The 23,857-nt window shown below is 36.3% G+C and overlaps 1 protein-coding gene across 2 annotated transcripts in view; it reads right to left on the minus strand.

Annotated features, from left to right (window-relative positions):
• The window catches only part of LOC132201182 (uncharacterized), a 51,884-nt gene that overhangs the window by 5,031 nt on the left and 22,996 nt on the right, over positions 1-23,857 (minus strand). For both annotated transcript variants that reach the window (XM_059627146.1, XM_059627144.1), the window contains 10 exons: positions 21,095-21,370; positions 9,192-9,681; positions 7,825-8,005; positions 4,891-5,035; positions 4,676-4,815; positions 3,248-3,409; positions 2,908-3,152; positions 2,302-2,532; positions 2,083-2,238; positions 1,330-1,532 (listed from right to left, as the gene is read on the minus strand). In XM_059627146.1, the coding sequence (XP_059483129.1) occupies positions 1,330-1,532; positions 2,083-2,238; positions 2,302-2,532; positions 2,908-3,152; positions 3,248-3,409; positions 4,676-4,815; positions 4,891-5,035; positions 7,825-8,005; positions 9,192-9,681; positions 21,095-21,370 (2,229 nt within the window). The remainder of the gene's footprint in view (positions 1-1,329; positions 1,533-2,082; positions 2,239-2,301; positions 2,533-2,907; positions 3,153-3,247; positions 3,410-4,675; positions 4,816-4,890; positions 5,036-7,824; positions 8,006-9,191; positions 9,682-21,094; positions 21,371-23,857) is intronic.

The following is a 23,857-nucleotide window of genomic DNA, read 5'->3' on the forward strand; positions in this document are numbered from 1 at the left end:
CATTATAAGCTAAATAGGTAGGCAACTCGCGTGACAAAAATTTCGAGCGGATCGCATCATATTCCGAAATGGCTGCTCAACGTTTCGGCCGATTATTTTCATTCACACGGCTAAACATTCGCTTGCCTGTGTGGAAAATTCCCGTCGATTGCCAATTATATTTAGGCCTTTGTCGTATTTATTTGGCCTCACAGTTTGTCAATTATACAAATAACACGTTTCATTTATGCAAATAATCCATTCGGCGTCCCAACCTTTTCACTTTGTCGGTTGATTGTGAGCTAAACAATGTCGCTGTCAGCGCTCCGAGAGCAAATTTTCGACGCCATTAAGCGTGAAATTTGAATAATTCGTCAATAGCAGGAGAGCTGGATTTATTCGTTTTCAAACATTCGTGTTCCGGCGCACAAATAATGAGGCTGTTGAAAAGTCTCGCAATTTGTTGTACATTCTAAAATTACACAATTTTGGCAAATATAATTATTTTAAATTATATTATTAATTAAATTTTTTAATTTTAGAATAATTTTTACAATTTTTTTCTATATCTTCAATCAGAGATTAAAATTTATAAATAATTTTATTTTATTTTAAATACTAGTATGCAGAAATTTTACATTAAAATTACGCATTTTGAAATATTTAATTGCTATCTAAAAAAATTTAATTTAATTTTATAATCAAAATTTACAAATAAGCCAAGTAAGGTTAAGAAATTAAAATTCGACTTTAAAGTTTTTAAAGTATGCCTCGCTCTAACTCGTTGGTTAATTTTATAAATTTAAATATACATATAATCATCATGGCCTCTAATAAATTCGTTAAAAATATATGTGAGGATTTTGAGTCGTTAGATTGCTAAACGTTTTTGCTCATGAAAGCAAATCACAATAGGCACTTTGGCGGATTTGTTGGGCGTCCTTCCTTGTGCATGAAAAATGATTGCGCCATCGTTGAGCGGAACCGCACAATCAATCGTGCCATCCGCTAAGCTCGGGCAGCGTAGAGTGAAATTCTGCACGCGCGGAAAGAGCAAATAATAATAACAATCAATAAGAAAGGGAGCACGATGCGAGTGCAGCAACACTGACTCTGAGGCCACCAAGGACCGAGTGGAGACCTTGGCGAGCAGGTATAATGCGGAGCGTGTCTGTTATTATTGTTATTGGCTTTCTTATTATTTCCTTCTTTCTTTCATTCTCTGGAGAGACGAGACCGTTTTTCTCTCTCTCTGACATTTGAACTTTGCCGGCGAGCCACTCGTTTTGCCGAGAGAGTCATTTGCCTGCTCAGCCGTATATCGATTCGCGGCGGGATTTAAAAACTCACTTGAGCAGTCCTGCGAGCTACTCCACTTCTTGCGGTCCTCGACCGAAAGGTTGGCCGCCGCGCCGCTCGCCGACGTGCCCTGCTGGCTGGAGGAGGAACTGCTGCTGTGTTGCTTGCGGATGCTGCGTCCCCAACCTGCCGTCAGGGTCCCCAGCCGCGAGAAGGCACGCTTTACCATCGGTGAATTTGGCACACTTTTTGGCCTGCAACGCAATCAAAAGAAGAAAACCTCTTTTTATAACAATGATAAATTGTATCATTTTGTAGAGGGAAACAATGTTGAGGAAAATTCCATCTTGATTAATTACAACTCGGCGTTTCCTCAACTTTTATTAAAAAACAAGCCGAAATTATACTTTTCTTTTTTGCTTCATTAATTCAAATAAAATACTAGAATAAAATATGTTAATTTTCTAACAAGAGGCAAAGAAACTTTTCATTTGGCAATGAAAATATTGAATGAGAAGGGAGCATTTTTAATTGAAATCGCTTTCAAGAAAAATAATTAAACTATTGATTTTTATTGGAAAAAAAAGACTGACTATTTATTTTGACAAAATATCCTCAAAATGAAATTTCTATAATCAAATTTAAAAAGGTTTTTAAAAACCAATATTTTTCAAATTTATTTGAGTGGTGTAAATTGATTTTGAAATTAATTAACTAATTTGTACGCTTCTTGTTCCAAATTTTCAATACCATTCAATGAATTATTAAATTTTTCAAAAAGAATGATTGAAATTTGCCACTCACCTAGGGGTTTCTATGTCAGGCACTTGAAGGAAGTTGCTACTCTTGGGCTTCTGTGGACTATGGAGGGAAGGAACGGCTCTGGCGAGGATTTCGGCCACCGGCACCTGCGGTGAGCCAAACCCCGTTGAAATTCCATAAAGGATTTCCTGAAACACCCTATCGACCCCCGAAAATTTATGAGTTAACACACAAACAATCTCCTTTATTTTGATGTCCCACCTGCTTCGAACACCCAGGATGGCCCTGACGCCAATGAACCGCACCTTCTGCTTGCTTTGGCCGACCATGAATGAAACATCAAACATCATGGCGTTGTTGTTTGGCTCGGTGTTCAAAAAGAAACGCGTAAAGTCTTTGGCCAACTGGTCGTAGTCCTCGAACTGGTCACGCACCGAGTCCAACAGCGGACTGGACGGTCGCATGTGACCGATTGGCCGCCATGAACCACGTCTGAACAACACAAAAATTATAATATTAATAGAAGTTAATCTTATTTTTAAAACTTTCAGCCACTTATTTGCAAGTTTTACAAAATATTATGTTACAGTACTTATAAAATTGTAATATAATAAAGTATTTATAAATATTAAAATTACATTTCTTATTGTTATCCTATCCAAAAACAAATATTATTTCCTTTCTTGTTTGTAGTTGGTCTAGGATTCATCCACGACAGAAAGTAAAAATATTTATAATTTATGTTTAAAATGCGAGCCAGTATGATTTTTTTTTTTTTAAATTTTCAAACGTGAATATTTAACTTTAAACTTTAATAGATATTTTTGTTTATATTCATTTAGAATAAAAAAAATTTGTATCTTTTACCTGTACGGTTTTGGAATTTGACCGGTCTCGGCGTGGTTTTGCAGGTTGGCCACGATGTCCTCAAGCATCTGGCTTCTCGTGCGTTCCTGCATGCGTGCAAACTTGGGTGCCGAGTAGGAGGCGCGTTCGCCATTGACAATCTTGGTGAGCAGCCACTCTCGGAACATGGGCCCCTTGTCGAAGACGCTCTGCTCCCAGAGGTAGGGCTTGTAGGCGCCGACTTCGTCCCTGGTGACCACAGACACCTGCCACACAGCGTGCCGCAAAATGGTTGCGCGCGTTAAATTTTCATCCCGGCCAAATGAGCCCCTGGGGGCGGGAGCGGGGAGTGCGTTCTCACCTCGTATCTGGTCGGGCGTCGCTTGATCCGGGGACTCGTCCGCACCAGGATGAACGTGTGCAGGAAGTGGCTCTTGATGCAGGCCGGCGAAAAGTTGGTGTTGTCTGCCTCCAGAAACACCACGCACACGATATCATTGCCGATGTGCCGCTTCCGTTGCAACTGTTTCGTTTAATAAAATATAAATTAAAAATTTTTCCTGAAAACAATTTAAAAAAAATACAATTTCTGATGGGGAAAGTATTAACCAAAAAAAAAATATTTCGTTATGAATTTGCTATAAAAATGAACATAAATTTGCAGTTATAATGGAATTCAAGCAGAGTTAAAGCTTTGCAAACAAACTGTTTTTATTTTATTATTATTATTTAAAAAAAAGACTGGGATTTGAATTTCATTGCAAGATTTTACGCAGTTGCTTCTTTAAACAATGAGGGCGTCACTTGGGTTAACTGCGTCCCAGTGGCCTCTTTGTTTGGCTATTCGAGTGCATAACGACCCGCGTTAAGTGAGTTTTGTGCTTGCAAGTTCCGTCATGTTCGTGATTTGTGTTGCATAATAACCCCGCCGGAGAAGGAACTTAGGCAACCTGCAGGTCTCTGAAGCTCGGCAAAGAGCCTACTTCGACTTGTGCAGGAGTTTCTACGCCACTTGCAACCTTGAAAGCACGCGTGGAAGTGTTTTTGCGACGCAATAACCTAGATATTAATGTAGCAAGAAAATGCCATTCATGAAAGATCACAACAATCAAATATCCGCATCTATTCATTGTTCTCAATCTTGAATGAACACAACTCCGATTCTGAGCATGATAGTTAATAGTGAGTAAAATGAAATAGGTACAACCTTGTGGGATAAAAAGAAGTGATAATAATGAATGATTCATGAACTAAATAGTTGAAAGATAATTACAAAGTAATGTGGTAAATATTGCTTTTAAAGACTTCAAAACTTTTCATTATTGTTTAACTTTAATTGAATTACTCTTGCTCCATTATCATATCTCTCTTTATTTTACTTTAAATAAAACCCACAAATTTAACCCACTTCATATTGCATTACAGTAGTTACAGTTTTAATTTCAATTTCAAAATTTACAGTTATCATTTATGTTTCTATAGGAGATGCAGGTGAAGTACAGCAAAACATTATATGTTAATATGTAATGCCATTAGATAAATATTCAATTAAGCAAGTCAAGCTCGAACAAAATTTCAATATTATAAATAAATAAAGATTGAATTTTAACCATGTTAATTTAATGGAACATTTAAAAAAAAGTACAATAATCATATTAAAAATACTTACTAAAATTTACTTGTACTTTAATAAATATTAAATCAAATTATACACAAATTTTAACAAAGAAAAAGAAAATATTTTTGTGTCCATAATGTATACATTGAATTAAACTAAAGAATTTTTTACCTTTTGTGGGTCATGTTTTTCATAAGGCAGCAGGGTGGACACGTGGAACATGATTTCGATGCCTCGCCAGTTTGAGTACACTGAATAGAGACCAGTCAAGTCGTGGACCGTGTCGAGCCCGCCCTTGTACTTGTCAAAGCCTGCCATCAGACACAAGAGGTGCGTGTATATTATTTATCTCTTTTCCGTGTCGAGGCGCACGAAAATTTTCCCACCTTTCAGTCGCATTTTGTCGCCAAGGATTTGGAGGAACTCTTCGAAGAGCGGCGTGTTGTCGTTGTTATCAAGGATCTCCTCCTCCGTGTACTGGCCCTCTTTCACGTAGATGACACCCACTTTCAGTTCGGACTTGATGAAAACCTTTTGGCAGCACGAAAAAGAGAGGAAACTTGGTTATTTCTCTCGTCTGTATCACAGGTTGGTGACAAAAAAAAGAAGCAAAAAAGCAAGAGGCTATATTGACTTCAAGAGAGGTCTATTTCTACCTCTTTGTAGAAGGAAAGAGGCTTGAAGATTTTTTGTTGAAATGATGCATTCCGGGAGAAATTTATTAAAAAGAAAACATAAAACTGCGGCAATTAGAAAATTACTCCCAGGACAGCTCAAACTCTAGCACGGCTTTTGTGGTGCGACTCGGGGGACTTCGCATTTCGTCTCTTTCGCATTCAACGCTCAAATCTTTTCATCAAAAACGCCACGGCCACCCGAGAAATATTTGAATGGCGACGCGCGGGAGGAAATAAAACGCATAAATAACCCATCCATCCGTCCAACTTTTAATTAAAAATGAGAGAGAGCGCGCGGGCGAAATCGTTTTTATGTGCTCTTTCAAATGATAATGCGGCTGCTCGTTTTATACTCGCGACATTTAAGTGTTTTTAAAGCTCTCTTGATAAAGTAAATGTGTACGCATGAACTAAAAATGTATACCGAAAATGACTGCGCTTGCGAGACGCGCTAAAGGAAGAAAATAAATCCAACGTGGCGCGCGCGCAAGCGGTGTGTTTCCGAATTTCAAAGAATTACATACATATTATTGAATCAGCGAACGCTTTTGAGCAAATATTTGCTCACGGTCTCTTCTCTTTCCATCGTCGCTCCACTAAAGACTCTGTGGGGCGTATATTCTCTATTTGTGCCACTCGCCTCGTATTTCTTCATATTTTTGTGTTTGTTTGTTCGCCCAACCTTTGGCGGAACGTTTCAACCACGTTTCGCGTAACGACTGTTTGTAAACACACAAACGGCTCGTTTGAGAAAATGCCGACGATGAGTAATATCACCGGATGCCAATTAAAATGTTGTATACGAAGCTGGTTGCAAAATATCAGGGGGGAAATTAGTTTATTCAAGGCCAATAATTCAGATATTGTTAGTTTACTTTGAAATAATTAAGTGCGTCCTTGTCAGTAAGCTAAAAAATTTAAATCTAAAAACATACAAAATGCAAAAATTCAACTGAATAAGAATTTAGATTTTAACTTTTTTGTAGTATTGAAAAAAAAAGAAGTTCAAGTTAATTTTCTAGTATGTTACATTCAATTAAAATAATTTGATCTAATTTTATAAATTATTTTTGATTAATCTAGTTCAATTTGAAAAATAAAAAAATTTAATACAATTTTTTGATTATCCAAAAATAACGGCACCGGATAAAATATTTTCCACACTTTTCATACATATTCTAAGACATAAAGATTTTCCTCATAAACCGACACAATATCATAAAAATCGCACAATATGCGTTGAATTTAATCCAACAAAGGGAAACAGCAAGATTCGTGGAAGAATGAGCTTCAAAAAAGATTGATGTGACGTGGGAGTGCTTCCGTGGAAATTATGTGCGCCAGAGTAACATTATTATCGGAATTACGATGGCACCAGGAAATTCGGCCCGTTTTTATTGGCAGCACGGTACCGGGAAACAGGCGCGGAAGAAGATTGAAAATCGAACCATATTAGCGTCGAATTCCGCGGGCGCGTTAATCCGCTCTCCCTCTCAAAATGATAAATAAATATCGCCGCGCGGGAAGACGCGGCTGGGAAAATGTGGTATGTATTTATATTGATCTGGTGGCAGGAGAAATAAGCCACGGTAAATAGACGCGCGAAACTTTAAACAAGATTAATTAATCGACGACCTTCGAAGGGCTGCGAGGGGTTTTGCTCGCAATAATTAATCACGGTGGAAACTCGTTAAAATTAACAAGAACACGGTGAATTATCCTCGCGCCGAGCAGCAGATCTGCCACCTCGTTAGCGTATACGTAAATCGAAAATCCTTTTTCACTCAAACCTGAAGCAAACGTGAGTAACACGTCAACCAAATTGCTACAAAATAATAGAACACATATTTACGTGAGTGGAAAGGTAAGAAGTTCAGGGTATTTTAGAGAGTTGATCATTTGCGTAATTTGGGAAGATTGTTTGCAGATTACACCCGAGTAAAATTATAGCGATGATTTAAAAATTTAAAACTTTTGGTTAAAATTAGTTATTAAATTTTGAGTATTTTTATGATTGAATATAATTTACAAGCTATGCTTTTGAGATAAGAAACCCCGATTTTGATGAAAATTGGTTTGCAACTTTTACTACACCTGGGGCGTTCTGGATCATAAGTTGCCCAATATCTTAGGGAATAATTTTTTTATTAAAAAAAAGGCAACACATGCATCAACATTTGCATACGTTCATATAAATAAAATATTGATGTGCCAAAATTCAACCAGGATAATAGGCCAAAATTCTCTTGCCTTTTTGGGATACCCAAGATGCACACGAATTTTCTTAAAAGTCCTGATTTTTCTCTCTCCAACTTATTTGTAAATAAATTTCAATATTATTATTTTAATTGTTTAATTTTAATTAAAGTAAAGCTTAAAAATAGATGATTATTAAAAACGATTAGAAAATTCATTTATTTATAGAAAGCTCATTATAAAAATGGGAATATTTTTTACAAGTTATCTAGAAATTCTTGCTTTTGCTTTGGCCACAGCAAGAACGTACTGAAAATTTTCAAAGGCGTCTCTGCAAACAGTCTATTCCGCTCACACCAAAAAAGAGTTGCCTCTCCCTATCGTTAAGCGTTCGGTCACGTCTTTGCAAAGTTGTTTCAAACCGCAGAAATCGTGCTCGTTTCTGACCTGATCTAATTTGAGCAGTTCCTCAGGGGTGTCGGGCAGTTGTCCTAGGGTGAGGGGCGGGTTGAGGTTGACCTCCTTGCCGAGCGATCGAACCACTTCCTCTCGGTTGTAGCGGTCGGCGAAGACGCACGACGCCGGGATCAGGCCGTGCACCGTGTAGCTGATGGCTCGCACCAGAATTCTGCAAAAACAGGGAATTCGTCTTTTCATATAGTGCGAATCAACAAGTTGACAAGCTTGAGCAATATATAACCCTTTATGCCCGACGCGCGCGCTCTGGAATTTATTTCGTGTTCGGGGTCTGTCGTCGGAAAGTGCGTTGCCGCTTTTTGTCCGCGTGCCTTTGAGCTCTGCGCGCTTTCGGCTTTGTCGACTCTGAAATAATTGACTAAATAGCTGTGAGCTGCTTTTTGCCGACTTGCAGCCACTTTTCTTTGATCTTTGATCAAGGATGCTTTTTCGGGCTCTACTTCTCGCAGGTTTACTTACTAGAGCGTAAGAGAAAATTTATGAGCACACGCTTCACTCTTCAGGAGCTCTTCTTTTCCACAGAGTTGGCGCTGCGAGTGGCCGGCGAATTCAATTATAGTCTCCTTTAAGGGTACCACGGGCACAAAATAGTAAACGTAAAAATAAATGTAGTTGATTTTGGGTATTGACAAAGATAAATTTCTGATTTTTTTTTTAACTTAAAACTTATTAATGAATTAATCATACAATTGCTCTATGCAAAGACTAAGGAATTTTCGTTTACTGCAGTTATAAATGAAGTACATCAGATGATTGAATTTAAGAATTAAATTATAATCTAGACACTAAAAAAATATTTACTCTATGAAGAATATACAATAAGAAATGTTTAATAATAAGAATTAGATCAAAATATAATTTTTTTTAATAAAAAAATATAATTAATATTTAAATAATAATCAAATAATTTAAAAGTAAAACTATTTATTTTATATTTAAAAAAAAATAATGTTCATATTTACATAAAAAATTGCAATAAATATTTTAACTTGATTAGATGTGCACTTAAAACTTTTTTATAGTCCCAAACCTTTTTCAATAAAAACAAATTGAAATTTGTAATAAAAAAAAAATAAAACAATTTGCATAAACTTGTAGCAAAAAACAAATGATAAAGACGACCTGCGGTGCATTCAAAACCTAGTTTTTTTTATCATTAATTATTATTTTGGGTCGACAGCCATTTTTTTTCATCTTAAATAACAAGGTTAAACCCGGTTACATTTTTCCATACAAATTAAAACCCACCTCAAGTTTTATCGATTGGTTTGAAAGTTTGTTGCTTGTTTTTTTTTTTAGTAAGGAATTAAATAAATGAATGCAAAAAATGTACTCACCTAAATTGGTCCCTTCCATTGAGAGTCTCCTGTTTGATGCTGAGGATGACTGGTCCCAGGTCCTCGTCGTTGGTGAAATAGTTCCAATGCTCGGATCCGTAGAAGTACTTTTCGTACGTCTCCTGCTCAACCGAAGTCAATTCGAAGCACTGGTTTTTCTCCCACTGGTCCTCGATGGCCGTCTTCTTGTGCGGCGATTCCTCGTCCAGGTCGACGACCGCCGAATCTTCGGCTTCCAAACCCTTGTCGCCGCACGTGTCGGCGCTGTCCCGCCGCTTGGAACTCTCGCCGCCCTCCGAATGTCCCAGGCCGCTGTCCATGGGACGCTGGCGCGCCCGGCTTCCCTCCTCGTCCTCCTCCTCTTCGTGGATTTCGTGCTCGGACTCGCTCTCGTCCCAAATGGTGTCGGACGTGATCTTTTGCCGCGAGCATTCGATCCAGTAACCGGGTGTCGGAATGAGGTTGTGAGGGAATTCTTCGCAGAACTCATCTGTAAGCAAAATTTTAAAAAAATGTTAATAGCTTCAAATAATGTTATTAAAACGTATCACCAAGTATGCTCTGCCCTGATAAATTATCCAAATGCAATAATAAAAATTTGATCGATTACAAGAGAGAGAAAAGCAACACAATACAATAACAGAAAAAAGCAAAAACCATCTTGAAATTCATGCATATTAAGGAATATTCATTATTATTTACTTTTGGCTTATCGTTATTACTATTATTATTTATTCTTCTAATATTATTATTTCTATTATTTTGTCTAGCCTAGCTTTTACTGTTTCCTTGTAAGACTCGGGTAATGTAGCTTCTTCATTAAACCTATTTATTATTGCTCTTAATCAAAACTTTGTAAATTTTTCACACTAATTTTTGTAGAAATTTTCATCATGTTATATTAGATATTGATATTATTAATTTATTAGTTTTATTGGTTTATTAATTTTAATAATATTTCCTTGTGCTTTATGGGACATTTTAAATGGCGTTTTGACAAAACTACTACTGGTGTAATAAAAACAATTCAATATTTTTGATGATTTCATTATTTCAATTTTCAATTATAATATGTTATTTTTTACAGAAAAGACACACTGTACTGAAACATTGTAGCAAAATTAAACATAGATTTCAATGTTATGAGCTAAAAATGTAGAAACATGAAACAATATATTTTTTATTTTGTGATTTAAATTTAAAATGAAATTAAATTTGCTGTTAATATATAAAAGTTTAGAAAAAAATCTAGGTAATATTTGAGCAATGAAATATTCAATTATAATATATCATTTAAAACTTTTATTTCTTATTATTTTAATAAAAAATAAAAAAAGCAGTTAAAATTATTATAAATTTAAAATTATTATTAGTTTATATTTTAAAATAAATACTAAAATTAATCGTATTTCAACCAAGGCATCCAAGCCCATCTCTCGCTATTTGCTATGGCTCAAAAACCTGTCTTTTTTAGCGAGAAAAGAGTGACGGTGCAATTTGTTGGCGTGAAGAATGAAAGCACGCTTTGACGTTTCCAAATTTAGCACTCAACACGAGACGAGTGCGGCGCGCAAAAGTACCCAAACGCAAAAGTCTCTGCTTTCGAACGTCACTTCTTTTCAAAGACTTAATAACCATAATGGAGGCGTGCGCATGAAATTTTAATCTCAGTCGGAGTCTTTTCGGCGCGATGCTGACCATTATCTGGGCAAACAGGGAAGCGAAAAGGCGCGCGATTGGGCTACACAAAAGCCGTCGCTTGAATTGCGCGCGGACGGCTTTCGCCGAGGAGGGCAGCAGGTGCCGTTCAATAACTCACTTTCAGCACTAATGAGCGCGCCTCCTTTTAACAAGCACACACCCGCGCCTTTCCGCACAGACGAAACGTCAAAAGCAGTTGGAATTAAGCGGCAAAATGCCCCGCTAACAATGCAAACTTAATTGCAGAACCAAACAAACCCGCTTGTTTTTTAGCCACCGTCAGCAAAGTCCTCGAGAATGGTTATTTGTAAAATAACCAAACTCTGTTCATTACATTAGATCCTCCCGCCAACCCTGAATCTTAACAGAATTGCACGTGCGCAATTCTATTGGCATCACAGCCGCCTCTGCCGTTTCATCAAACAGGAAATTGCAAAAGGCTCAACTTTCCACAGATGCCAGGGAGAACTCGTCGCGCCGACGTATGAACAATGGCAACTGGCTTCACAAAGAGACGTGATATTTTTATAATTTATTTTGTTTGACGCGACGCGGTGAAACTACATTTATCATTGAAATTGCGTTTGCCGCTCTTGATTAATATCAAATGTCTGTAAAATGAAATTCTATTAAAAATGTCCTTGGGAATTGTTTACAATGAAGAGTATTAAATTCGACGTTTTCAAAAGGAAATAATACATTTCTTTACATTTTGACATAAAAAGAACCTTTAAATAGCTATTGGAAACTGTTCTATATTTAATATTTTATTACAAAAATATACAAAGATTGCGAAATTAGGAGAACCAGCAAATCGGAGATGCCGGTTCCCCTTTTGTTGGCGGCACTTATTTAACTATTTTGTGATTTTAAAGGTCAAGGAGCCATTTTTCTGTTACTCGAAAATTGAAATATTCCTTTCAGCACCGCTGTATTGACGATGGTTGAGCGGTACTTAACATTTAAAACGGGTGAAATTTAAAAGTACAATATATGGTCTGTAGTAACTAATTCGAAATGCCTACGCAATTTTGAACCTGTAACCAGATTCAGCATGATTTATTTTACTGATAGAAGATACTCATGACTGAAACACTTTGCAACGATATTTTTTGTTGAAACAACATCGCAATATCAGCTATCAAACAGTTTAATTCAATTGTAGTTGAGCTGGAAAAAAACAAAAAAAAAGGGAGTTGCCGATATTATCAAATTATATGGATTCAAATGATTTTGGAGGACATTATAGCATAGCTTTCAAAAATATACAAAAATCAAGAACTATAAAATTAAATTTACGCTTCAAATTAAAACATCTATAATTGCACAGCAATCCTTCAAAATTATTCATACTGGAGCAGAAAACAATCCTTATTAATGCAGATTATTATTTTCATTAATTGGTCTATTTGATTCAGATGAAGCAATGCGTAACATTGAAGTCTTCACAAGTTGCAGTTTGAGCGTAATTCAGAAACTTGCCCACGGCATAACAAACATCAATTGCAACACATTTGTAGTGATACAGATCATGGGCTTAGATTCGCTCAAGGAAAACGGCAATTCAAACTTCATATAGAGGCATCGCAACTTCAGCGACCGACTCGAAAATTGGCAAGCCGCCGGCTGGAAAAGCGAGTTGGGTGGTGGTGTTCACGTTCGTTTGCGGCGGCACTGCCACTCGAACAAACTAACCAACCAGCCATACCTCTCGCATACTCCCTGAACCCCCTTTTCGCTGCAAGAGAGAGAAAGAGAGAGAGAGAATTACAATGCAAATGGGCGGAAAATTTATTCACCTTCACACCTCCTTGCACTCTCTTGCAGATCAAATTAGGCGGATATAACGGGATAATTGGGAGAGCTAATTAAAGAGAGCACAGGTCGCTCTTCAGCCGCCTAATTGCCTCTTCACCTCTCGCTGTGTGTTATTTTATTCCATTTCTTACTCGAGACTGAATGTTTATCTCTGGAAGGGACTGCGCTGCCTCCTCGACAGGCCACTCACTGTAAGGTAGAACACCAAACAGAATTATCCAAGCTTGGTGTTCAATCTTAGAGTGCGCGGACCGCCGAGCGAGATGACGAGATCCTTTTCTTCTGCCGACGGTCGCCCGTGCATCCTTGCAGATGATCTATTCAAAAACATTTCTGCTCCACATTTATTTTTTTTTATTTTGCTGGAAGTCGAGCTCTTTCTCAGTCAGTTATGGTCAACATCGTGACCTAAATGCAAATATACAAAAGTATCACAAACAATGTGTGTAATATGAGATTACTTCTATTTTGCAACTGCTCTCTTGCTATGCATATCAAAGAATATAAGAAAATTTCCATGGTAGAGATAGAAAGAATACATTATTGGATACAAATACAATTTCATTTTTCCTGCTAATATTTTTCATCTTTCATGCTACATGAATTGAAATTGAAAAATAGTAAAAAAGGCAACAAAAAATTATTTGGCATTTTCATGATTTATATAAATCCAAAGTCAGGCTCCGATTATAAGATATGGACAATATTCATAATTAGTGCTTCACTCCAAATCGAACGTAAATAAGTTAAGTGGTAAAAAAAAACGTTTGTATTATGAAGTTTGAGATAACTTAATGATTTTATGTTTCATATCTTCAAAGGATTAAATATTCATTTTCCCAGGAGGATAGGTTATTGGAATTTCCAAACCAACTCTCTCCATAACAGTTTCAAACAAATGTAATCAATTAAATTATGCAAATCTCATGAGGCTTGGAAGAGAGTCGGAAATACTCAAAAGCTCTGCATTTATATTTGTTAATGATAACATCCCGGCCCAGAAAGTTTGTAATCCTTCAAAGTTTGCTGCAAAACGAATGACGTGCCTTTTCCGCAAAATAAGTGCCCAGGGCGTTTTAATACAAGAAAAGATCACAGCTTTCTGTTAGGAGGAAATCCAATGTCTTATAACAACGGCGCCCCGAGAAACAATTGGAAGGAAACGCGCGGCGTCGAGATCATTTCCCGAGCCCTTCTGACGCACTTCCGGCGGTAATTGGCAAAACAAAACGTCGAATGCACACACACACATTTTTTCTTCCCACCTGCGAGCTGCCCACGCAAGTTCTTGCAAACGCATCTATTATTCAAACAGGGCGCGCAAACAACGCACTTTCGCGAAAGCGCTCGGCAAACAACGGAGCAGAATCACGTGTTAATGAACACGCAAACAATTGGCTTGCGTGCCGGACGCCCGCGATTCTTGCCGCCGGAAAGGCAGCAGCGTCCTTGCGTCATCGAGGAACAGGTGGGAAAAGACGGAGGGTGCCGAAAGTTACGGACGCAAACTTTTTCTCTTAGCAGCAGATTCATCAAAAAGTTTTGCACCGTTAAGCTGCTCAGAAATTTTTTAGGCAAGAAGGAGTGCTTGAATTCAAGACAATTTGTTGCGAGGCGGGAAAAAGATCGTTAAAAAGGAATTTTTTAAGGAGGAGGTTTTATACTTTTTATTTAAATGAGATGGTCCGTCAGCAGACGGTGCTCAACAAGGATTTGGGAAACATGCAGTCTTGGAGTTTTGTTAGAGGGAAAATTCTCTGGAAATAATATCGATACATATAATTTAATTTGTATTGGACAAATACGGTAGCTCTAATTTTTTCTATTGTAAAAAAGTGATTGTTTAAAAGAAGAGGCAAGAAGTTAAGTGCCTAAATTTTTGCGTTTCAAGTAATTTTTTTTTTCAATTAAAGGTTAAAGATTTTAATTTTTTTATAGATATTTCAGGGGGGGGGGATATTAAAATATAATTATGATTATAGGTGTTTCCATAAGTTGAAACTAAATTTTTCGTATAACTTGTATATTCAAAGTTGGAAAATATGTGATGAAGTTGAGCTCCATTTTTCTTCGCAGTTCCATTCTAGCCAAAATGCCATTTGATCTCACCTATTTTTAGCATCCTTATTGTTGGATTCAATGTCATGCGCTAAGGAAAACTTCATTTGAAATACAAAAAGTCCTGTTCCTTGAATTTTCATTATTCCACAGTGTCAGCTCTATTTCAAATTGGATTGATGGAAACAATAACAACAATTTTCTACTAAATTATCCCGCTTATTTGTTGACACACATCGCGTTGACAGGCAATGGTGCTGACACCGTGTATCACTAGCAGTGGCAACAATGGCACTTGGAGCGGAAGTTTTCATCTCCAGTCACTATTTAGATGAGAGTGACTGCGGGTGAGATTCAGATGCAGCGGCGTGCAACAGACACACGACAAAGCCATTTTGCTCAATCTCAAATACACAAGGAAATGAGTTGGCAAGGAATGATATGTGTTGTTGCTTTTAGCATTATTGCCTGGAACGAAAGAAGATGCGGGAAAGCGAAGCAGAGGCTGCCGCGGCGTGGGCAATTATTGATTTAACTGCTGACAACGTGAGCACCTGTTTTGTTTTTCTTTCCTGGAATCTCGAAGTAACCTGATTCCGGTAAATTGGATACGCCTTCACGACGCCATTGAGAAGCAAGGCAGAGAGAGAATTTAATTAATGGAAGTTTGAATGACGTAATTTGTGATTTCCTCTCTTCTGTTCTACATATGTCATGCATTTTTTATTTTTAAATAAACACTAACTTATAATGTCCACATCTAGAAAATATATTTTTGCAAGTAAAGCAGTAGTATTCCTAGGAATTTCTACTTATGAATTAAAATTACAAAAAATGAATATTGGAAATTGGAATGACTACAATTAATTAATTTTAATGATTTACAACATACCTCAGAGCTTTATCCAAATACTTTATATAAAATACGTTTGTTCTAGATTTAAAAAAAGTTTCTTATTCTGCAAAACATATTGTTAAATTAAACTAATTCACATTAATCTCCATTAAATTAAATTTATATTAATAAATAATAAAAAGATGAATAATAATGAATTATTTTCAATGTATAACTGTTAAATAAAAATTATTTTCTAAGAAGTTTTTTATTTTAATATTGATGTAGTAAACAAAACAAAATTATTTAATGTTTTTTTGTTCATAATGTTATAAAAACTGAGCCACCTAAATGCTAAATGCTAATACAGGCTTATAATTTTCTCTGTTTGATATATATTTTCTAAGAAAAATATTGCTCACTTCAGAAAATATCAAGTGCGTGTTTAAAAATGTATTAAATTTACAAATTTTATCAAACCACTTTTTCAAATCTTAGTAGCAGTAAAATAAGTATAATTAAATTGAAATTTAGAAATCTCTAAAAACAGTATAAATGAAGTTTAGCAATAAGATACGTTGATCATTTTTCATAAAAAAAAATTACAAAATTTACCTAGAGTGAATTTTTGTCAATTTGATATAATATCTAAATAATTAAATTTTATTATCATCTGTTTAATTTGGCTAAAGAAAGTACGGATTTTCCAACAATTCAGGCGATTATGCATAGTAATTGCAGTCCAAATTTGAGAGAAAACTTCTTATTATTCTATAAATTTTAGTTACCAATATAAATATTATAGAGTAGATATTTTTGGAAAAGTTTTTTAATTTTAGCATCCGATCTTATACTTGACTTGCTTGACAGTTATTTAGTTCAAATCAATAACAAACAAACGAAAAAAAATTGCATAACAAAAAAAGTACTAACGCAACCGACTCTCAATGCCTGCAAACTTCTGAATAGTAGTTTGGTGCCATTTCGTTCCCTTTTTTTAATAAATAATATAAATATTGTTTTTAAATAATTTAATGTAATCCATGTGGAAAGTAAAAAATAATTACAAAAAAATCCCGGAAAATTTGCAATTTATATTCAAATTAATGTTTTCTTCCATTCCAATTTTATTTCCAATCAAAAAATATCTAAAAAGCATCAACACAAAGCTGAATAAAAACAAATAATGTTCCATTGAATTCCACCAGAAAAATATCCCCAAATATAACTTTCGATTTCGGTGGAATGACTCCACCATTTCCGCCTCTTTCTGTGCTCCCGTCACCCTAAAAGGATCATCAGATTTAATATTTCAGTTCATCCATCACGGAATTCCTGGGCGAAAAGGATCTCTTCCTCTTTTCAAGCCGCATCAATCTTCAGATTGGATGACCAGATTGCATTAAAAGGGCGCCTGCTTGCTTTTCTCCAATTAATCTCTGCAGTCAAGAAGCAGCAGGTGACCTTTCGTCGCCAAAGCAAGCATTCGTCCTTTTTCGAAATCTCTCATCTCACCTGATGTGAGTCGACATTTGCATGCGGTGACCGAGTTCGTGAAGCGTGAAACTCGCTTACGTGTATGCCATGCATGTCACCGCGTGCTCTCGTTTTAATGCATTTCGTAACAGTTTGCTCATCAGGTCGATCAACCAAGAGCGCAAGAGGCTGGAATCGCGTTTTACGCGTAGATGGAGATGCGCCGCGCGTTTTGCATCTCCGCGAAAGCACAGGAAACCGTAAAGCAGCACTTATCGCCCACTTAAACGCGCTCGCGCGATGAAATAATAAAAGTGCAAGCAATATTTATTTATACGCGTGGCGTAAATTTTTTAGTGCCCTCTTCAACCGTTCTGATCAATAACTGGCGCTGGCGGCCATAATGCATAAGGAGAGAGAGAGAGAGAGAATGTAGCGGGTAGCCACGTTTTTTTAGAAAATAATAATAACAAATAAATAAATAAATAAATAGTGGCAGTAAAATTAGAATTAATTTTAAAAAAAAATTTTATCAGAACATAAAATTGAACAAAAATCTCAACATAATCTGCACTTTTGATAGTGAAAATAAAAAAGTTTTTTCTTTTTAATTAATCTGAAGCTTTTAATATTTACAATGGTTGAAATTAATTAATAATGTCTATCTGCCTGTTTAATCGTCATGTCATTGACTATGCGTAGACCTCATTATAAACCAAGCCAACTATACAAATCAATAATTTCTAAGCTTAGTTATCTAATATTTACAATTAAATTATCAATTAGATAAATTAAAATTAGAAATAATATAGAAAAAAGTATTGAATCAGCATTTGGATAAAGATAATTAGAGTTTTGAAGTCATGATTGGACTTCAAATACACTCTAAACTAACGAAACTAACAAAATGACATTAATTTAAAAATATTATGCTTATGTTTTAATTTAGCTCTTTTGACCTTGCACTAAATTTAATATTACAAAATGATTGGTAATTTATGCGAGTACGTTTTTTTTTAATTTCTCGTATTGAGATCTTTTTATAATTTTATCGTTTTTTTTTAAATTGTAAGTATTATTGGATATAGTTTAATTTGACAGTTGATAATTTTCTGACGAAATGTGGGGACCCGTTATATAGCAGAAGAGAAAATATTCCAGAGCCGTTTTATCTGGCGTGCCCCGCCGCGTGTGTTTACCTTGTCGGAATAGCACCACCTTCGACGCCGCCGGATCTCGTTGCTCTCCCTTCCGCTGAGGGTGTTGGCAAAAAAATGTATATTTTGTCCGAACACAAAGTTGAACCTTCCGCCCACGCGCACGTCGAAAAAGGAGCAGCAGCTTGGCCGCTGCATAATTCAGTTAGGGCGAAAGCGGGCGGAAAAAATGAAATGCAATAAATTCGGGGGCGCTCTTTATGCCTTTGCGCGAATTGCTTTTTGCGGCTTTTTAATTTTTAACGGCCGACCCACGAGCGCGCCCGCAGCCGCGAAAAGCCACTTTGCCGTCGAGATTACCACCCTTACGTAGCTGGAAAAATTCGGCCGCCCACGCGAACCCGAGCAAAGTAAACACGAGAGGGCAATTTCAATAAATTCAAATGGTGCGGAACGTTTGTTTTGCGCACGGTGCTGAGCAAAATGGAAACACCACTATTTTTGTTTTATTTAAATTTATTATCTTAGTCGCCTGTAACGCTCGATATAAATATGTAACTCCGTCTCTCGTGCCTCGTTCATCCACTTCGGCTCCAACAGACACGCACCTGCCAAACGTTTTGAGCGACTCGAACCGCGACGACGAGACAAACCGAAACCGCCGAACGAATAATAGAATATTGACAAGCGAGCGATCGTGGGAGCGACGTGCTGTTGGCGTTTGCAAATTTACCGATCCCGCAACACGCACCGACACATGTCGGAAAATTTGTAGAGATGAAATGTGATTATGACCGTTGATTTTGTGCCGACTTGCAAAACAATGTTTCATTCTAATGTCAATGCTCATCATAATTTTTCTGGTTTTGAAAACCAACAAAAAAGTAGGCATAAATAATGAGATTTACTCAGGATTTTCACATCATTCATTCCGACAGAATTTTTATAATTTTTCTTTCAATTAATGTGAACAACTTGTTCATTTACATATAAATTAGATAAATGAGATAGTCAGGGGAATACGGAAAGTTATTAATATTCATGAATTTTTCAAAATTATGTGAATTCAAGAGAAGACGTTTGTGAAGACAAAGGCTTTGTCTCCCTTTATAAAATATTTTGTACACACAAACAAGCGGTTATTCTATATTCAGGCACAGTTTAGAACCCTTGATGATTTAAATGTTTACGTATTTATAGCGCGTATATTCACTTAAATTGCAATTATCACTTCATGATATAATAATATTATTATAAATTAAGTGTCTGATTTAGAATTTATTTCTTTTGTTCATTAAGTTAACAAATACAATACTTTTATTTTAAATTTTTGTGAATATAAACGGTCCACAAATATTCTTAGAATGAAAATGAAAACTTTCAAAAATCTTTAAGGAAGGTACTATTTAATATTATTTTTAATACACAAAAATTTAATAATTACTTCATAGCAACTCTTAATAGTTTTAATAGAAAAAATAATAACTTGTAAGATTATGTTCGTTCACCATGCATCACGAAAAATTGAAAGCTGCCGGCCGTAAATCTCCTTACAAATTTGAAGGAATCATAAAATATAAGGCCTCCGTTTATTTTCTGTGATTTATTCCAGACAGTGTGTGCGCTTAAACCTCCGAACCATTGTCGAAAATCGATGTTCTCGCCCCGTGTCACAAATTTATGCCCAGTTTACAGATTGTAAACGCACGGTATTTCACTGTCCTTGAAAGATTTCCATCTTCGCGGGAGGGCGCGGGGGTGCAGCAAGAATGTTCTATTGGCCCCGAGATACTTTCGCCCGCACATGTTTTCTCCTTAAAAAATAGGCTCTCGCAATGCACACACCAACGCGCGATAAGAATCACTTGCTTCAACGCCCTAGCCAAGCCCTACGGGGTCATAAGATGTGCGTGCGACAGAAAAAGTTAATACTGAAAATGGTGCGCGCAAGAAGTGGTGCTTCGAGCGCAGACCCAGGATATTAAAAGTTTCAAGCTAAAATTGCCAAATCTTCAGTTGTTAAATAAAGTTGGTTGAAAATGCTCATCATAAAAAAGCAAGTGCATTATATAGCCTGCTTTTATTTTGTATTGTTTAAACAAGTGTCTATTTTAGCATTTTTAAAGCTTGTAATACTTAAATTTTTAGAGGATGAAAACAAATATAAAATTGATTGAGAGTTGAATTTGAAGTCGACTTTTCCTCGGTTGTTTCTGAAGAACAATATCCTGCACTACATGTTTTAGCTGCAGACTGCAGCCATAATTCATGAGCAGATAATTATTTGTGACAAAATGACATTTTAATTGTTCTCGAAAATGAACTTAAGAATGAACATAGCATTAAATTACAATTTTTAAATAATAATATTTTATCTTTTTTATTTGTAGGAAATACTGAAAATTAATTAATGAATTTTGTCAACGTCGGGAACATGTGTATGTCAATCTTAAGACGAATTATTCTAGATAAAAATACAATTTAGTTATAAAAATGGCATGATGCGATTTTTTGATATTTAAACAAGTCAAAAAAGTCGGTAACTTTCAAATTTTTATACAAAAAAGTAATTCCATCTCATTTCTCTCCCTGTTTGCAAATAATAATAATAAAATTCATTCTGCCTTTCCTCTGCTTGCAAAAGCTGAGAGAGTGGATATGCACGATATTTTGCTTACGGCAGCAGAGCAAGCAAGGCCGATGGCGTAAGCGAAAAACAAAGTCAGGCACAGCAAAAAGCTTTGCAGATTTTCCATGCAAAATTCCCATTAGAGAGAGAAAAAGCCGCGGGTGGTGCCCGGGCCGTCGAGTTAACTAAGGGAATCGAATATGAGTAGTGTGTGTGTGTTTTGACTCACCTGAGCAGGCCTGCGGGGGTAGGGGGAAGATGAGGGTGGTGGAGCTTTTTCTGCGGGCGACGGCGCATCCGAGGCTCTGCGGCTTGAAGGAGCGCAGCTGCTGCATGAAGTCTGAACACTCCATTAGGGCGACGTCGGCAAAGTGCAGGTCGCACAGAATTTGGTTCTTGAAACGCCTCGCGCGCTTCTGATTAGGTCCGGTCAGATTCAGGCCGCACGAGTTGCACCGCAAACATTCCTCGTGGTAGTGGTTGTTGTCGTACAGCGGCGACGGCTCTGCAACAGACAACAAGATTGTTTTCAAAATGACATCCAGAAAACTTAAATAATTATTATTTTACTTTCTTTGACAAATGTTTGCCTTATTTAAATTATAAAATTGGATATGGAAATTTTTTTTAGTTTAGTGAATCAAGTGATTCTAAAAAAAATCCTATAACTAAATACGGACTAAATGTGAATCTAGATTGGAAATATTGACTTACACTTCTCTAAAAGTAGAAAAACTTAAATTTACTTAATATAATATTAAGTTACTTTAAATTCAATTAATTTTACTTATTTTTCTCCAATCCTAAATAAGTAATAATTAAAAAAAATCATATTAAATTTCTTTTAGAAACCCCCTTATTTTATGGAAAGAAAAACAGGCTTTGTCCTTGTAAGTTTTAGTAAGATTTAAAAATATTTTGTATAAAGGGTGTTTTTTTTTGCAATCTAGCAGACTTTCTGTATTTTTCTTGAACAAAATTCACACAAAATAGGTCACAGACCGTGACCAAAACTGATGTATATTTATTTATTTTATTAGTCGTTTCTCTACTAAAAAATATGTTTTTAACACCAACAAAAACCGTTTTCTTTACTTTCAATATTGCCTTTTAAGTGGTTTATTTTTCAAACACCTAATTTTTAAGTATTTTTCTTTGAATAATAATAAAGAAAAAAGTATATTAATAAAATGGAAAATTAAAAAATAAACATTTTAAGGAGACTCAATTTTCTTTTCTTGGATTTCTTACACGAGTGTCAGGCCGACAACGGCCATTCTTCAAAATGCATAATTCATGAGGGTGCACGCCAGATTTTATTATATCTCGCACTGACCAGTGGAGGGAAAAGCATGTCCTTCTGCCTTCGTTGGCTACTCGCAAGGAATGCGAGCGCCTGACTTATTGTTCCCATTCCCGGAGGTGTTTCGCCGCCGGATTCGCACGCCTTTTCGCGCGCGTGCTTTGAGATTTTCCTCTCGGAAGGAAAAACGTGTATAATATTCAGCTCTCTCGCGCGAGCCTGCACCTCTTTCAGGCGAAAGTGTGTGCTAACCCGCCCGGCACTCTTGCAAATTTGAACACGTTCGCGCGTGAAATACGATTATATTACATTTTTATGCCCAGTCTGGATAGAAGAGATGCGGGTTTTAATTACAATTCCAAACTCGTAAAAAATTTTCAACCCTTTCATCCCATATTACGAACATTCTAACTTTTTAATCAAATGTATCTATATATTATATATATTTAACATATATTTTTAACATACTTTAACATCAAAAGGCAGTGAATAGGTATCATTAGGATAGATAATGCTTTTATTGTAATGACAACAATTTATATTTAAATTATTACAAAATTTATTTTTCTACCTTGATTTATATCTCATGCAAAGGAAGTAACAAATAACTGTTGAATTCAAGTTATGCTTTTAAAAATTAATAATTTAAATTAATGTAAAAAACACGCAAAATCAGAAAAATCAAAGAAGTTACTTTAAAATTGATTAAATTTTATTATGTTGAAATTGTGTTAAAATTTAATTTTTTAGTTCTAGTGTAAAAATTATTGCTTGACAAAATTAAAAAAATCTGCAGTCATGTTTTTCTGCAAATTTTCAAGTATCGTAAGCAAAGAATTAATACTTTCAATTATTCTTTTGAAACCTTCCAAATTTCCTAAAGCGTATTTATTGATAAAATAGAGGATGCTTTTTTATTATTCAAGCTTAATATTATAAAATAAATGACTAACTAACAAATTTTGATCTGAAAGCAGGGATACAACACAAGTATAGAAACATTTGAACTTGAATAAAAAGCCTTCAAAAAGCTTTATAGCTATCGATCTGCCCTCGAACAATGAACTTTCCTTTCTGCCGGGTTGCCAAAATGGATTTTTAAGCGGCGCCGATTGAAAAGTAATTAAGGAGCCGTGTGAGCCACAAGTGGCGCCGTGATTGGATTTCGGAGGCGCCGAGGCGGCAATTTCTCGCCAGTCGATGGATGGATGGTCGAGTGGACTAGATTTGGCTCGGGCTGGCGTCGGGGGCGGCGAATCTTTTTCTAGGTTATGCAGCCAGCGTGTGACCTCTTATCGGGAGTGAGTTGCAATGCATAGCCATAGAGAGAGACTACGACGAAGACGTGGCACACATAAAACCCACCAGCTCTATACACAATATATAAATTACGAGACGGCCTCGGGCTGAGAGGAAATTATCGGCGATTTTACTTGCGTTTTTACGGCTCTCGATTTTTATGGGCTTGCCCGCTTGGGCGCTCTCTTTAATTTTCCAAAGTGTGCAGAGGGCAGAAATTAGCACCACGCCCGGCTTTTGCCATTGGTCCAAGTGCCGGGGATCATTAACGAAATCGGTCTCGCTCGCTCGCAACTACTTCCGACTTTGAGGCGCTCGTCAAAATTATTTCGAGTGCCGCTCTTGCGCTAATTGCGGATGGAAACTTTCGTGCAGCCGAAAGCAGACGCG

The sequence above is a fragment of the Neocloeon triangulifer genome, unplaced genomic scaffold (assembly GCF_031216515.1).
Source record: "Neocloeon triangulifer isolate White Clay Creek 2 clone unplaced genomic scaffold, ASM3121651v1 ptg000014l, whole genome shotgun sequence".
NCBI lineage: Eukaryota > Metazoa > Arthropoda > Insecta > Ephemeroptera > Baetidae > Neocloeon > Neocloeon triangulifer.